At 37.3% G+C, this 16,814-nt stretch overlaps 1 protein-coding gene across 1 annotated transcript; it reads left to right on the forward strand.

The window, feature by feature from the left end:
- Window positions 1–2,149: 2,149 nt before the first annotated feature.
- On the forward strand, window positions 2,150–4,404 carry LOC117330054 (probable G-protein coupled receptor No18). The gene has a single exon (XM_033888273.1). The coding sequence runs from the start codon at window positions 2,150–2,152 to the stop codon at window positions 3,569–3,571; it is 1,422 nt and encodes a 473-aa protein (XP_033744164.1). The 3' UTR covers window positions 3,572–4,404.
- The last annotated feature ends 12,410 nt before the right edge of the window (window positions 4,405–16,814 follow it).

Here is a 16,814-nt window from a genome sequence, read left to right on the forward strand (position 1 = left end):
ACCTGTGTTTTAAGACAACTCTGAATATCAAAATTACCCATAAGTTCTCCAACCGACCCCCTTCTCTTCTTTCCCACTCTCTCCTTCCACTCCATACTGTACCCACTCTACTCAATTTCCTATCTGTTCTCGTCAGCTGAAAGGCCGTAAGGCCGTAATAGCAGACGTAAAACCCATAAATAAATAAATAAATAACTAAGACATGTATTTCATGTGACAAATTTTTCAGGAATTACAAGCTTTTTAGGGTATTATTTAACCAACTGAGGTCCCCTACTAGCCCCTACATGTAAAAAGAAAATAAGATTTTCCATGCGAGATAACAAATTATCAACACCTAACGCTGTAACCGAATCTTTTCACATTGTATGATTTTGACTGATAACATTCTAGCGATTCTCCCAAATTTGCCCAAAATTAAAAAAACAAAACAAAAAGCAAAAAACAAAAAAACAAAAAAACAAAAAAAAAACATCCCAATTTCACACTGCAATATTTATGTATAATGTAGATATCAACTTACAAAATTATGTACTTATTTTAACAACAATTGCCTAAACAAGTTAAAACAACTTATATTATTCACTCTTATTGGCCCGGATGGAAGCGCGCGAGGGAACCTGGAGAAAACTCACGTGGTTCGACAGGTGACCCCATACCTTTCACATGCACGACCACTTTTTTGTACATAACTAAAAAACGTCACCGCCATAGAATAATTATATGTGTTATATTGTGATTGATTTTATACTTTTGATGAATTCATCCTGAGAAACCATGATCATACTGTATATAGTATCTCTTTACCATCCCTTCAACAGGACAGACATAATCACATATACTCAAACAATGGCCGCTATCAAAGATAAACCCTGACTATTGTTCTGCGTAACACTTTACTGTTTGAAGAAATTCTGCGCTGTCTCCTTTATTGAAGTAAAAATTAAAAGTTAAAATCAAACTAAATGTAATACTGAAACGAGCAGGTAAGAACAATGTGATAAATACTACAAATGGCATAATTATTATTTTGATTTGAATCCCGAAATACCATCAATGGCTTTCAACTGTTCGCACTACCAGACTACAGCGTAATTCCTACCGCTGTAATGGAGTGAGATTAACAGGAAGACAGCGAGGATTCGCACCATGACTTAATGTATTGTTATGAATTGTATAAACATGATCACATACGCATCCTTTTAGCCACTAACGACAGTGTCAAACGTAACCTTAAGTAGTGCACGATTCCACTTAGGACAGTATGATAAAACTGTAAACCATCCTAACGTGGAATCGTTAATATATTGATGTTTTCTCGTTTGGTAATTATCATTGTTTACTATAACGATAACCTAATAATTGTACTTTGGACCTTGATAATGATTACATAGTGATAATACCATGTTCGGTGTTCTCATTTCTGGAAAGCGACTGAGAAGGAATGAAGTACCTATTTTCTTTGACAAAAACATTTAGGTAAGTCTCTCAATCATGATAATATCACGGTGATTTTTTTTATTCAAAACTTATGTTTTAGGATCCTTTGTCGAGATCTATTTCATCTGAATAGCGGCACATTTCAGAATATACACGCGTGCATGACGATCTTTTGAAACCAAATAATGAAAATTAGGAAAATGATCAAAGTATGGGTCTTTTGCGACTCCCCATCCAGATTTTGACATTTCTTTCGACCATTTTGGAGTTGCCTTGGTCGCCTCCTATGTTGATACTTCAGGTCTTGTTCCTAGAAGAATGAACTCTGATTCAGTTCAATTCCTCTACTAGTGTAATGATTCCTGTTGCATATATATGCAGTTTCGAAATAGAAATCGGCCTTTTTAGACCGGACTTTTTTCCGTGATGCATGCATATCTTCTTTGCTTGTTTACTACGTATGGAAGGCCGTTCATGTCAAAAACGAGATAAATGTTTACTTAGCATTTGGTTAACGCGTTAAATTGTTGTATTTAACGCGTTAAATGCAGTTTTACCATTAAATCTATCTCGCTTTTGACATGAACGGCTTTTCATAGTTTACTTAACGTATACAAAGTAGAAGTGTGCAGGAACTAAACTATGGCTCTATCCAACTTTCCGGCAAGAAATACAGTTATGCCACTTTACTTTTGTTACAGGACTGATCATGGCTAACGGGTGCTCTATAAACACTACCGATTTAGAGTTTCTCCCAGCCGACACGAATTCGTCTCTGCTTCAAGTATCGCGATGGATGAACTTTTGCCGAACGGTATACGTTGAAAAGTGCGACTTGTACTCAATGAATCCTCCTCCAAGAGATATTCCGGCAATGTTTATGAACGCCTCGTATGATGACTGTTTTAACACCCGAACTCTTGTCGTCTACTGCATATCCATCGTCCTGAGTTCGGCAATTATCTGCACAAACTCCGCCATTCTAATAGTTTTCATGCGTTATAGAAGTTTAAGAACTTGCTCAAACGTTCCAATCATGAGTCTAGCAATATCGGATTTCCTTACCGGCGTAGCATTTACATACTCCTCAATTTGGAATTTGGTGTTACTTACTACCGGCTACTCATTCGACATTCAAAAGACGATAGCGTACGTACGTATGCGCACTAATTACTTCCTGTGTTTAACCCTGGACGGGACAGGGTTGCTTTTCACCTGTTTGATGTCGTCGGTTTTGACACTGGGCGTGATTGCGATAGAGCGACATATTGGGGTGTTTTATCCCTTCAAGTACACAGAATGGATCACTACTCGGCGAATGATTAGAGTCATCATCGCAGTTTGGGCTGTGTCGCTCATCGTTGGCGTCTTGCCATTGTGTGGCTGGAACAAGTGGGCCGACAAATGTCAGCTAACGGAGGTGTTGGACTATTCGTATATCGTTATGTGGACGTCCATTTGTTTCATGAGTGGTATCCTCATGTTGTACATCTATTTGAGAATATTCATTCTCTCCCAGAAGCACAGTCGCCAAATTGCAGCCGTACAAATATCCTCTTGTTCTGTTACTGGACCGAGTACGTTAGTTAATGATATGGCTTCATCGGCAGCAAGAGAATCATTGTCTGATGAGCAACACGCTCCAAAGACAACTAACGATGAAGAAGTTGAAAGCCCAAAAGCATCAGAGACTGATGTCGAAACAGGGAACATACTTATATCGATTCAGGGATTAAAGAAGACCATGTTTATCATCCCGTCAAAAGAAGAAAATCCTGAACAGACCACAGATCAACGTATAGAAGACCCTGCACTGCAACCTACATCCCCGACGTCACAGGAATTACCAAATCCCTCTGTAGTACCCGAAAGACGGCCCAGTATTCGTCATAAACCCAGCAGGCGCGCGCTAGTGACCACGACGGTCATCCTTGGCGCGTTCTATTTGTGCTGGTCTCCACTGTTGGTGTTTCTTGTCGCCTTCGATAAGGTTACGGTAACAATGAACCTGACTGTTTACTACCTTGCCGTGGTCACACAATTAAACTCGATATTCAACCCCGTTTTGTATGGTATCAGGAATCCCGATATCAGAGAGGCGCTCCTGAAATTGTTCCACTGTCGAAACTGAAACGGTGTATGTACAAGTAAAGACTCTTCATAAGAGCCAAATTTATACCAGCCCACTGTAGAAAGGTTTGCACAAAGACACACAAGTGAAAAATGTAACTTGGACAGGGAATAAGTGATAATCACATGTATGGTGAGATATGTGAACCTACATCACGTTTGTCGTTGGAGGTTTGTCAGTGAGGCTAGAGGTCAAAGGTGTGGAAATCCAGACGGCAAGTCCGCAAAATCAAAACGGGCTTACAGGTATATTACCATATTGCCGAAGAGGTGCACTTCATCCCTAATTAAAACGATTCAGCAAATTGATATCGGGTCATTTTAAAAGATCATGAATTAAGTGTATACAGTGTACATTATCAATCGGTGCTACTAGTTATAAGAACGTGGCATTACCTACAACCGCGTCTTCGTGTCAGCTTAACGTTTCCGGTCCACAGCTAAACAAAACTTTATTTTCGCAGTTTGTAAAGCCAGTGATCTTGGGAGTGAAGAAATCGGTCGGAACCTCTAAATTAAAAGTTGTACATGTAAATACAGATGAACTCATGAGAATATTATTATTTAGTAAGGAATTAATCAGTGAAAATGGTATCAACTGTTTGACGGCCGAAACTGTTTTTGTGTATGCACTCACTCAAACCCTTCTCGTCTTGGTTGTACATGTATCATAAGATGAAACATCTAAAATCCTAAGGTAAAAACATCAGTAACTTAAATCAAATCCTGTCTTCATGGTGTGTATATTTGCTTGACAACACGAAGATTTAGGGATAGTACAGTAGTGAATATAATTATATAGCATGTGACCAGTCGAAGCCTGGTGAAATTCCTTCCGTATACTTTCTATGTTGTATTCGTATCAAGATCATTAATTATGTTTTGCATTATCTAATTGTGTAAGTATTCAATATTTATATTAACTAAATTAATAAAAACAGTTTTTTTTACAAAGCTTTTTTTTTTTTTTTCAACTGCCCTAGTTAATTTTCACACATCTGTGTCTCGATCATAATTGAAATGTTCTCTGAGGACGCAATAAGTATGGTGTCAGTCACTACTTACTGAAGTACTTGTACACTTTATCCATTGCTAAACTTATTTCTAAATATTCTTTTTAAACCGTGTTATTTGTACGATCTTACTATTTTACACACCCACTTCGTGGAAGAAGGGAGGCAAATCTTATATCTTATGTCGTAATGAAACCGTGATCATTTTTTCTTAACTCAGGATATTCCTTAAATTAAAGCGACTATCACCTTTGACTTCGCCCTCAGGAAAAGGAGAGTTCGGCCTATAGATTAATGATATCCATTATAAACCAATACACGAGCATTTACCGTCAACTTGGCTGTTTTTGTACATATTTTCGGAGTCAAGACATTGCTCACTTCGACCGTTGCTTGTAAAAATGACAATGCTCGATTTATTACGAAGAAACCCGAATCGGTCAAATAATCAAGACCGCTCTGTTTACATTTTGATATATCGACTAAGAAGTGTTGCCGTCATTTTTAATTTTAATAATAAATTGAAGTGTTAGTTTTGTAACAAACTATTCGAAAATATCACGTTTTGTATATTTTTCTTTTAACATTATATATATCTACAGTCGCTTTAGAAAGGAAATTACCGAGACCAGAAATGATTAGCTATGACATCTATGTCTTACAACTCGTGCCAAATATTGTATACCAATGTTGCTGTTCTCAAAAGCATTTAATAATCCAATCGTGAATAACTGCACTATAACCATCGCCTTAAAGCGACACTACAAGGAAATAATTACAATTATCACAACACTGGGGACTAGTTCGTGCTGAGACGATCGAAATATTTCGAAAGATTTACTTAAAATCTAATGGTATTTGTAACACTCTTACATTAAACACGGGATGGTTTTAATATTTTACGGTGTTTTTGAGTCATCTAATAATCCTATATGCTCATTGTAGAAGGAACAAAGGCAGTTAACGGTTGTCTGGGTTATAATCACGTAACCAATGTATCTTACAAAGCACAGGTTAAGCCATTCACAATATAAAACAAAGAGAGGTAAGTTTTTCTAGTTTCTAGTCATCCCAAACACGGGAGGTAGTTACATCAAACATACAAACACACGAGGTAGTTACATCACACTTACAAACACACGAGGTAGTTACATCGCACTTACAAACACACGAGGTAGTTACATCGTACTTACAAACACACGAGGTAGTTACATCACATTTACAAACACAGGAGGTAGTTACATCGCACTTACAAACACACGAGGTAGTTACATCGTACTTACAAACACACGAGGTAGTTACATCACACTTACAAACACACGAGGTAGTTACATCGCACTTACAAACACACGAGGTAGTTACATCACACTTACATACACACGAGGTAGTTACATCACACTTACATACACACGAGGTAGTTACATCGTACTTACATACACACGAGGTAGTTACATCACACTTACAAACACACGAGGTAGTTACATCGCACTTACAAACACACGAGGTAGTTACATCGTACTTACATACACACGAGGTAGTTACATCACACTTACATACACACGAGGTAGTTACATCGTACTTACATACACACGAGGTAGTTACATCACACTTACATACACACGAGGTAGTTACATCGTACTTACAAACACACGAGGTAGTTACATCACACTTACATACACACGAGGTAGTTACATCGTACTTACAAACACACGAGGTAGTTACATCACACTTACAAACACACGAGGTAGTTACATCGCACTTTACAAACACAGGAGATAATTACATCGTACTTACAAACACAGGAAATAGTTACATCACACTTACAAACCACGAGGTAGTTACATCACACTTACATACACAGGAGGTAGTTACATCGTACTTACAAACACACGAGGTAGTTACATCACACTTACAAACACACGAGGTAGTTACATCGCATTTACAAACACAGGAGATAGTTACATCGTACTTACAAACACAGGAAATAGTTACATCACACTTACAAACCACGAGGTAGTTAGATCACACTTACATACACAGGAGGTAGTTACATCACACAAACACAGGAGGTAGTTACATCACACTTACAAACCACGAGGTAGTTACATCACACTTACATACACAGGAGGTAGTTACATCACACTTACAAACACAGGAGATAGTTACCTTGCACTTACAAACACACGAGGTAGTTACATCGCATTTACAAACACAGGAGGTAGTTACATCGTACTTACAAACACAGGAGATAGTTACATCACACTTACAAACACAGGAGATAGTTACATCACACTTACAAACACACGAGGTAGTTACATCACACTTACAAACACACGAGATAGTTACATCACACTTACAAACACAGGAGATAGTTACATCGTACTTACAAACACACGAGGTAGTTACATCACACTTGCAAACACTGGAGGTAGTTACATCACACTTACAAACACACGAGGTAGTTACATCACACTTACATACACAGGAGGTAGTTACATCGTACTTACAAGCACAGGAGGTAGTTACATCATACTTACATACACACGAGGTAGTTACATCGCACTTACAGACACACGAGATAGTTACATCACACTTACAAACACAGGAGGTAGTTACATCACACTTACAAACACACGAGGTAGTTACATCACACTTACAAACACACGAGATAGTTACATCACACTTACATACACAGGAGGTAGTTACATCGCACTTACATACACAGGAGGTAGTTACATCACACTTACATACACAGGAGGTAGTTACATCACACTTACATACACAGGAGGTAGTTACATCACACTTACAAACACACGAGATAGTTACATCACACTTACAAACACAGGAGGTAGTTATATCACACTTACAAATACACGAGATAGTTACATCACACTTACAAACACACGAGATAGTTACATCACACTTACATACACAGGAGGTAGTTACATCACACTTACAAACACACGAGATAGTTACATCACACTTACAAACACAGGAGGTAGTTACATCGTACTTACAAACACACGAGGTAGTTATATCACACTTACAAATACACGAGATAGTTACATCACACTTACAAACACAGGAGGTAGTTATATCACACTTACAAATACACGAGATAGTTACATCACACTTACAAACACACGAGATAGTTACATCACACTTACAAACACACGAGGTAGTTACATCACACTTACAAACACACGAGGTAGTTACATCACACTTACAAACACACGTGGTAGTTACATCACACTTACATACACACGAGGTAGTTACATCGCTCTTACAAACTCACGAGGTAGTTACATCACACTTACAAACACACGAGGTAGTTACATCACACTTACAAACTACGAGGTAGTTACATCGCACTTACAAACACAAAGTGTAGTTACATCGTACTTACAAACACAGGAGGTAGTTACATCACACTTACAAACACAGGAGGTAGTTACATCACACTTACATACACACGAGGTAGTTACATCACACTTACAAACACACGAGGTAGTTACATCGTACTTACAAACACACGAGGTAGTTACATCACACTTACAAACCACGAGGTAGTTACATCACACTTACATACACAGGAGGTAGTTACATCACACTTACAAACACACGAGATAGTTACATCACACTTACAAACACAGGAGGTAGTTACATCGTACTTACAAACACACGAGGTAGTTATATCACACTTACAAATACACGAGATAGTTACATCACACTTACAAACACAGGAGGTAGTTATATCACACTTACAAATACACGAGATAGTTACATCACACTTACAAACACACGAGATAGTTACATCACACTTACAAACACACGAGGTAGTTACATCACACTTACAAACACACGAGGTAGTTACATCACACTTACAAACACAGGAGGTAGTTACATCACACTTACATACACACGAGGTAGTTACATCGCTCTTACAAACTCACGAGGTAGTTACATCACACTTACAAACACACGAGGTAGTTACATCACACTTACAAACACTACGAGGTAGTTACATCGCACTTACAACCACAAAGTGTAGTTACATCACACTTACAAACACAGGAGGTAGTTACATCACACTTACAAACACAGGAGGTAGTTACACCACACTTACATACACATGAGGTAGTTACATCACACTTACAAACACACGAGGTAGTTACATCGTACTTACAAACACACGAGGTAGTTACATCACACTTACAAACCACGAGGTAGTTACATCACACTTACAAACACGCGAGGTAGTTACATCACACTTACAAACACACGAGGTAGTTACATCACACTTACAAACACAGGAGGTAGTTACATCACACTTACAAATACAGGAGGTAGTTACATCACACTTACAAATACAGGAGGTAGTTACATCACACTTACAAATACAGGAGGTAGTTACATCACACTTACAAATACAGGAGGTAGTTACATCACACTTACAAATACAGGAGGTAGTTACATCACACTTACAAACACGCGAGGTAGTTACATCACACTTACAAACCACGAGGTAGTTACATCACACTTACAAACACACGAGGTAGTTACATCACACTTACAAACACACGAGGTAGTTACATCACACTTACATACACAGGAGATAGTTACATCGCAAATACAAACACACGAGATAGTTACATCACACTTACAAACACACGAGGTATAGTTACATCGTACTTACAAACACACGAGGTAGTTACATCGTACTTACAAACACACGATGTAGTTACATCGCACTTACAAACACACGAGGTAGTTACATCACACTTACATACACACGAGATAGTTACATCACACTTACAAACACAGGAGGTAGTTACATCACTACTTACAAACACACGAGGTAGTTACATCACACTTACATACACAGGAGATAGTTACATCGCAATTACAAACACACGAGGTAGTTACATCACACTTACAAACACACGAGGTAGTTACATCACACTTACAAACACACGAGGTAGTTACATCACACTTACAAACACAGGAGGTAGTTACATCACACTTACAAACACACGAGGTAGTTACATCACACTTACAAACACACGAGGTAGTTACATCACTTACATACACACGAGGTAGTTACTACACTACAAACACGAGGTAGTTACATCACACTTACAAACACACGAGGTAGTTACATCACACTTACAAACACACGAGGTAGTTACATCACACTTACAAACACAGGAGGTAGTTACATCACACTTACAAACACACGAGGTAGTTACATCACACTTACAAACACAGGAGGTAGTTACATCACACTTACAATACACAGGAGGTAGTTATATCACACTTACAAACACACGAGGTAGTTACATCACACTTACAAACACAGGAGATAGTTACATTGCACTTACAAACACAAAGTGTAGTTACATCACACTTACAAACACAGGAGGTAGTTACATCACACTTACAAACACACGAGGTAGTTACATCACACTTACAAACACAGGAGGTAGTTACATCACACTTACAAACACACGAGGTAGTTACATCACACTTACAAACACACGGAGGTAGTTACATCACACTTACATACACAGGAGGTAGTTACATCACACTTACAAACACACGAGGTAGTTACATCACACTTACAAACACACGAGGTAGTTACATCGCACTTACAAACACAGGAGGTAGTTACATCACACTTACAAACACACGAGGTAGTTACATCACACTTACATACACACGAGGTAGTTACATCACACTTACAAACACACGAGATAGTTACATCACACTTACAAACACACGAGGTAGTTACATCACACTTACAAACACACGAGGTAGTTACATCACACTTACAAACACACGAGGTAGTTACATCACACTTACAAATACACGAGATAGTTACATCACACTTACATACACAGGAGGTAGTTACATCACACTTACAAACACACGAGATAGTTACATCACACTTACAAACACACGAGGTAGTTACATCACACTTACAAACACAGGAGGTAGTTACATCACACTTACATATACAGGAGATAGTTACATCGCACTTACAAATACAGGAGGTAGTTACATCACACTTACAAACACAAGAGGTAGTTACATCACACTTACAAACACACGAGGTAGTTATATCACATTTACAAATACACGAGATAGTTACATCACACTTACATACACAGGAGGTAGTTACATCACACTTACAAACACAGGAGATAGTTACATCACACTTACAAACACAGGAGATAGTTACATCACACTTACAAACACAGGAGGTAGTTACATCACACTTACAAACACAGGAGATAGTTACATCACACTTACAAACACACGAGGTAGTTACATCACACTTACATACACACGAGGTAGTTACATCACACTTACAAACACACGAGGTAGTTACATCACACTTACAAACACACGAGGTAGTTACATCACACTTACAAACACACGAGATAGTTACATCACACTTACAAACACACGAGATAGTTACATCACACTTACAAACACAGGAGGTAGTTACATCACACTTACAAACACACGAGGTAGTTACATCACACTTACAAACACACGAGGTAGTTACATCACACTTACAAACACACGAGATAGTTACATCACACTTACAAACACACGAGGTAGTTACATCACACTTACAAACACACGAGGTAGTTACATCACACTTACAAACACAGGAGATAGTTACATCACACTTACAAACACAGGAGGTAGTTACATCACACTTACAAACACAGGAGATAGTTACATCACACTTACAAACACACGAGGTAGTTACATCACACTTACATACACACGAGGTAGTTACATCACACTTACAAACACACGAGGTAGTTACATCACACTTACAAACACACGAGGTAGTTACATCACACTTACAAACACAGGAGATAGTTACATCATACTTACAACACAGGAGGTAGTTACATCGTACTTACAAACACAGGAGGTAGTTACATCACACTTACAAACACAGGAGGTAGTTACATCACACTTACAAACACACGAGGTAGTTACATCACACTTACAAACACAGGAGATAGTTACATCGCACTTACAAACACACGAGGTAGTTACATCACACTTACAAACCACGAGGTAGTTACATCACACTTACAAACACAGGAGGTAGTTACATCACACTTACAAACACAGGAGATAGTTACATCATACTTACATACACAGGAGGTAGTTACATCGTACTTACAAACACAGGAGGTAGTTACATCACACTTACAAACACACGAGGTAGTTACATCACACTTACATACACAGGAGGTAGTTACATCGTACACTTACAAACACACGAGATAGTTACATCACACTTACAAACACAGGAGGTAGTTATATCACACTTACAAACACACGAGGTAGTTACATCACACTTACAAACACAGGAGGTAGTTACATCACACTTACAAACACACGAGGTAGTTATATCACACTTACAAACACACGAGGTAGTTACATCGTACTTACAAACACACGAGGTAGTTACATCACACTTACAAACACAGGAGGTAGTTACATCACACTTACAAACACAGGAGGTAGTTATATCACACTTACAAACACAGGAGGTAGTTATATCACACTTACAAACACACGAGGTAGTTACATCACACTTACAAATACACGAGATAGTTACATCACACTTACAAATACACGAGGTAGTTATATCACACTTACAAACACACGAGGTAGTTATATCACACTTACAAACACAGGAGGTAGTTACATCACACTTACAAATACACGAGATAGTTACATCACACTTACAAACACACGAGGTAGTTATATCACACTTACAAACACACGAGGTAGTTACATCACACTTACAAACACAGGAGGTAGTTACATCACACTTACAAACACAGGAGGTAGTTACATCACACTTACAAACACAGGAGGTAGTTACATCACACTTACAAACACACGAGGTAGTTACATCACACTTACAAACACACGAGGTAGTTACATCACACTTACAAACACACGAGGTAGTTACATCACACTTACAAACACACGAGGTAGTTACATCACACTTACAAACACACGAGGTAGTTACATCACACTTACAAACACACGAGGTAGTTACATCACACTTACAAACACAGGAGGTAGTTACATCACACTTACAAACACACGAGGTAGTTACATCACACTTACAAACACACGAGGTAGTTACATCACACTTACAAACACACGAGGTAGTTACATCACACTTACAAACACACGAGGTAGTTACATCACACTTACAAACACACGAGGTAGTTACATCACACTTACAAACACACGAGGTAGTTACATCACACTTACAAACACACGAGGTAGTTACATCACACTTACAAACACACGAGGTAGTTACATCACACTTACAAACACAGGAGGTAGTTACATCGCAATTACAAACACACGAGGTAGTTACATCACATTTTAAATATTTCCTGACTAATTTTACATTTCAATGTTTTACTACAATGAAGTAAATTTTGCGAGGTTCATCCAAACGCAAAATACAAATACACACACATATATATGTATGTATTGGATGAAATTGTAAAAAGTCTATTATTGATATCAATTTCACAAAAGAAATGCAGGAAAATGTATAATCATTGTCCGTGACCGTTATTTCAGAAGGCCAGAGTTGTTTAGATTTCAAATATTTCTTTCAGCTTAGCGTGTTTTTTTTTATAGCAGAAATAGGTTAACATAAATCAATTTGACAATTCTTCTAGATATTTGAGGAGAATCGTCTTGGTGACATTTTGTAACGTTGGTTTTAAGAATTTATACCGCAATTGAATAGAAGGAAATTGGAAGTTGAGAAATGTCCTTTTATGGAAAATTATAACGCATGTGACTGTGTATACTACATTGAAATCTAAATAAATACTTCTCTAATTGATAAACTTTTATAGTTTTTTCTTTACTTAAAGTCAATAAAAAGATGATCGCGTTAGGACATCAGGTGTTACAAGTACCGCCGACATATTAGATACACCTATCTTTAAAACAGATCTCAGAGGGATTCTTGCGCCAACAATTAAATGATCTTTATCGGTCTTATGAAAGATCTATCTCTTCTGTAATTTTACCTTGAAATCCTCCTCCAAATCTTCTTGTAACATGGGCAAACAACATATGGCCTCTAAGAAAGATCTACGAACTTTCTGAAATGTATCAATAACAAGAGATCCAAGATTCCCGCACTTTTAATTTTTACGATGTTTTTAATTTTGTTTTTTAGTATATAAATGCAATAAAGAAAATTGAATGGTTTCCCGTTTAATATAACATATATTTCACTCGAATGACAGATTATTTCGATATTTTTCACTCGTGAAAATATCGATATTCTGTCATACTCTTGAAAAATGTTATATTAAATAGGAAACCATTCAATATCCTCTATATATTTGGTTTCCCGTTTGATATAACATATTTCACGAGTTTGACAGAATATCGATATTTTCACGAGTGCGAAGTTTCAATGAGGTCAATACAAATGTTAGCTCTGATTGGTCCAAAACGGAAAACTTATATTTTCACAGCTCATAGCTGCAATGGAAGTATAAAATTTATTAGTTTGATTTTCTATATTTCACTGGCAAAACATGCAATAAATTTCTATATTTCACTGGCAAAAATGCAACAAAGAAATTTATCAAACAAATAAAACTGATGTTTTTACTGCAGCGATGAGCAGTGAAAATATACGATTTTTCCCGTTGAATGAAACATATTTCACCAGTATAACACATTATCGATATTTTCATGAGTGCGAATCACAAGTGAAAAATATAGAAATGTTCTGTCATACGAGTGAAATGTATGTTTTAGTCAACGGGAAACCATTCAATTTTCTTTTTATCACATCTTTTATGTTAAAAACTAAATTATAATGAAAAATATTGAAAAATTGATATTGATATAAAAAGTGCGGGAATCGACGTTTTCTGCTGTTATCGGAGAATCTGCATGAAACGGGCGACATTCTATTTATCCATCAACCAAACTGTATTCATATCGACTGTATACTACCATTTGGTAACATTCAATGCTTAAATGTTACACTAGTGGAATACAAGTGCTATCAATGATTTCGAAATCTCACCGGCGGCAGCAATCACACTATGCATTTTTTATGTATGTATAAGCATGTCATTTTGAAATTGTACGTCACATAATATCGCTCCTAGACCTCTAATGGATGTAAAAACCAAATAAGAAGGGTGTGGGCTTCCACGCTTTTCAAAACTTACCCAAAAATCTTTAAAGCAGGTTTAGGTGCCAAAAACATTAAGTCCACAAAATGGTAAAATGCCCCCCCCCCCCCCAAAAAAAAAAACCCCCGCAAATTGCTATAACATCACTCCTGGACCGCTAATGAATGTATAAACTGAATTAGAAGGGTGTGAGGTGCATACTTTTGGACTTGCTCCCAAAACTTTACCGAAGTGAGTTTTGGTGCCAAAAAAGTTAAGTCCACAAAATGGTAAAATGCGGAAAAAATCACAGTTTTTTCTGCATGATTTTGCTATAGCATCACTCCCAGACCTCTAATGAATGTATAAAGTAAATTAGGTGTGAGGTGTATATTTTTGGACTTATAAGCTTTCCAAAAACTTTAAAGTGGGGTGGGACGCTGACGCGGACGCCAGCGCCAGGGGTACAGCATTAGCTCTCGGTTATTTGTAACCGGTGAGCTTATAACCTTCCGGTCTTTTGATTGGTCACGAATTCGAACCAACTCGGGCTGCAATCAACAATCGAATGACGTCACATCACCGGGTCCCGGCCGTCACCTGTACACCTTATTTACATTCGCGAAATAAGATTTAGCGACGCTTCCCTCAAGCCAATAATATTGTGACAGAAAAAGGTCACACGACTCGTGATTTTTGGATATGGAATTCATTCCAAACTTGTAAGTTGTTTTTGTAAAAGATACAAAAGACACTCGCTAAAGCTCGTGTCTTCTGTAACTTTTAAAAAATAACTTACTCGTGTGAAATATAAAGTAATTCCATATCCAACAACCACTCATTGTGTAACCTCTATATATAGAATACCAGACAAGTTTCCTTCCCAGAAACATTATTACATGCCCCTTTCCGTGTTGTCGAGTCATTTGGCACTTAACCACACTTCTTGTTCTTTATTGATTAGATATATTAACCATCTTCTACTACCAGGAGACTCAACTTCAAAATTACCTATACTGATAACAGGCGATAAACCCCGCCCCAACATACACAAGCACTGTAACAAGGGAGGGGTGTCCCATCTAAGCTCGATTACCAATGAAAGCCGATAAAACATGCTAAATGTGAAATGCTTTATGCGAAATGTTCACTGCTAAATGCCAATTGTTTAACGCGAGATGGTAAAAGCTTGAGTTATTCTTTTGATTTCTTTCCTTTATACTACATATCAAACGTTGTTAATGAGGATAAATGTTCATTTGTAATTGAGGACATCGTCGGATATCACCAATGTGATAAGTGTAGTGTATTCTGTAGTGCAATCAAACATGGGTATCCGACGATGAATTGAAGATAATAATACAAGAAACAAATTTACACCCACTGTTTTCTTCAAAGCTAAAAGACAGTTGGTAATAAGCAGCGGGAGAGTATTCAACTTTTTTCAAAGTACTAGGCTAACCGTAAGGTATTTCACAAAACAACATTTTGCAATAAGGATTTTGGCTAAATGTGAAATGTTTAATGTTAAATGTGAAATGATACATGCTAATTGTTTTATGCGAAATGCTTTCTAGACCTTAAAGACGGAAATTATCCACTTTGAAGCAAACAATGGTCGCTTTGTTTACAACGTATCCCTTTTGGTTCAATTATGCATTACAAATTTCGCATAGAGCATTTCGCAAGGAAATTTTAAGAAAACTCCAAATTCGCTAAAATTTCAGTATTTTTTCCAAGAACAACCAATAATTATGGAAGCACTCTGTATCCATTTATAAATAATGATGCACTGAAAAACAATTAAATCAGACATGTCCTTTTTACCCAAAAATCGCTTTCTGAAAAGTGAGAGGATAATTATTGATATAGGAAAGAATTCATTCCAATTTGTAAACTAATTGGAGAAGCAATTAATATTTGATATCAATTTCTCAAAAACAACCCAAAAACAGCAATGAATAGCATGAGGCCCATGGGCCTTAATGGTCACCAGAGATTTGAAATATTTCAGTTA

The sequence above is a fragment of the Pecten maximus genome, chromosome 6 (assembly GCF_902652985.1).
Source record: "Pecten maximus chromosome 6, xPecMax1.1, whole genome shotgun sequence".
NCBI lineage: Eukaryota > Metazoa > Mollusca > Bivalvia > Pectinida > Pectinidae > Pecten > Pecten maximus.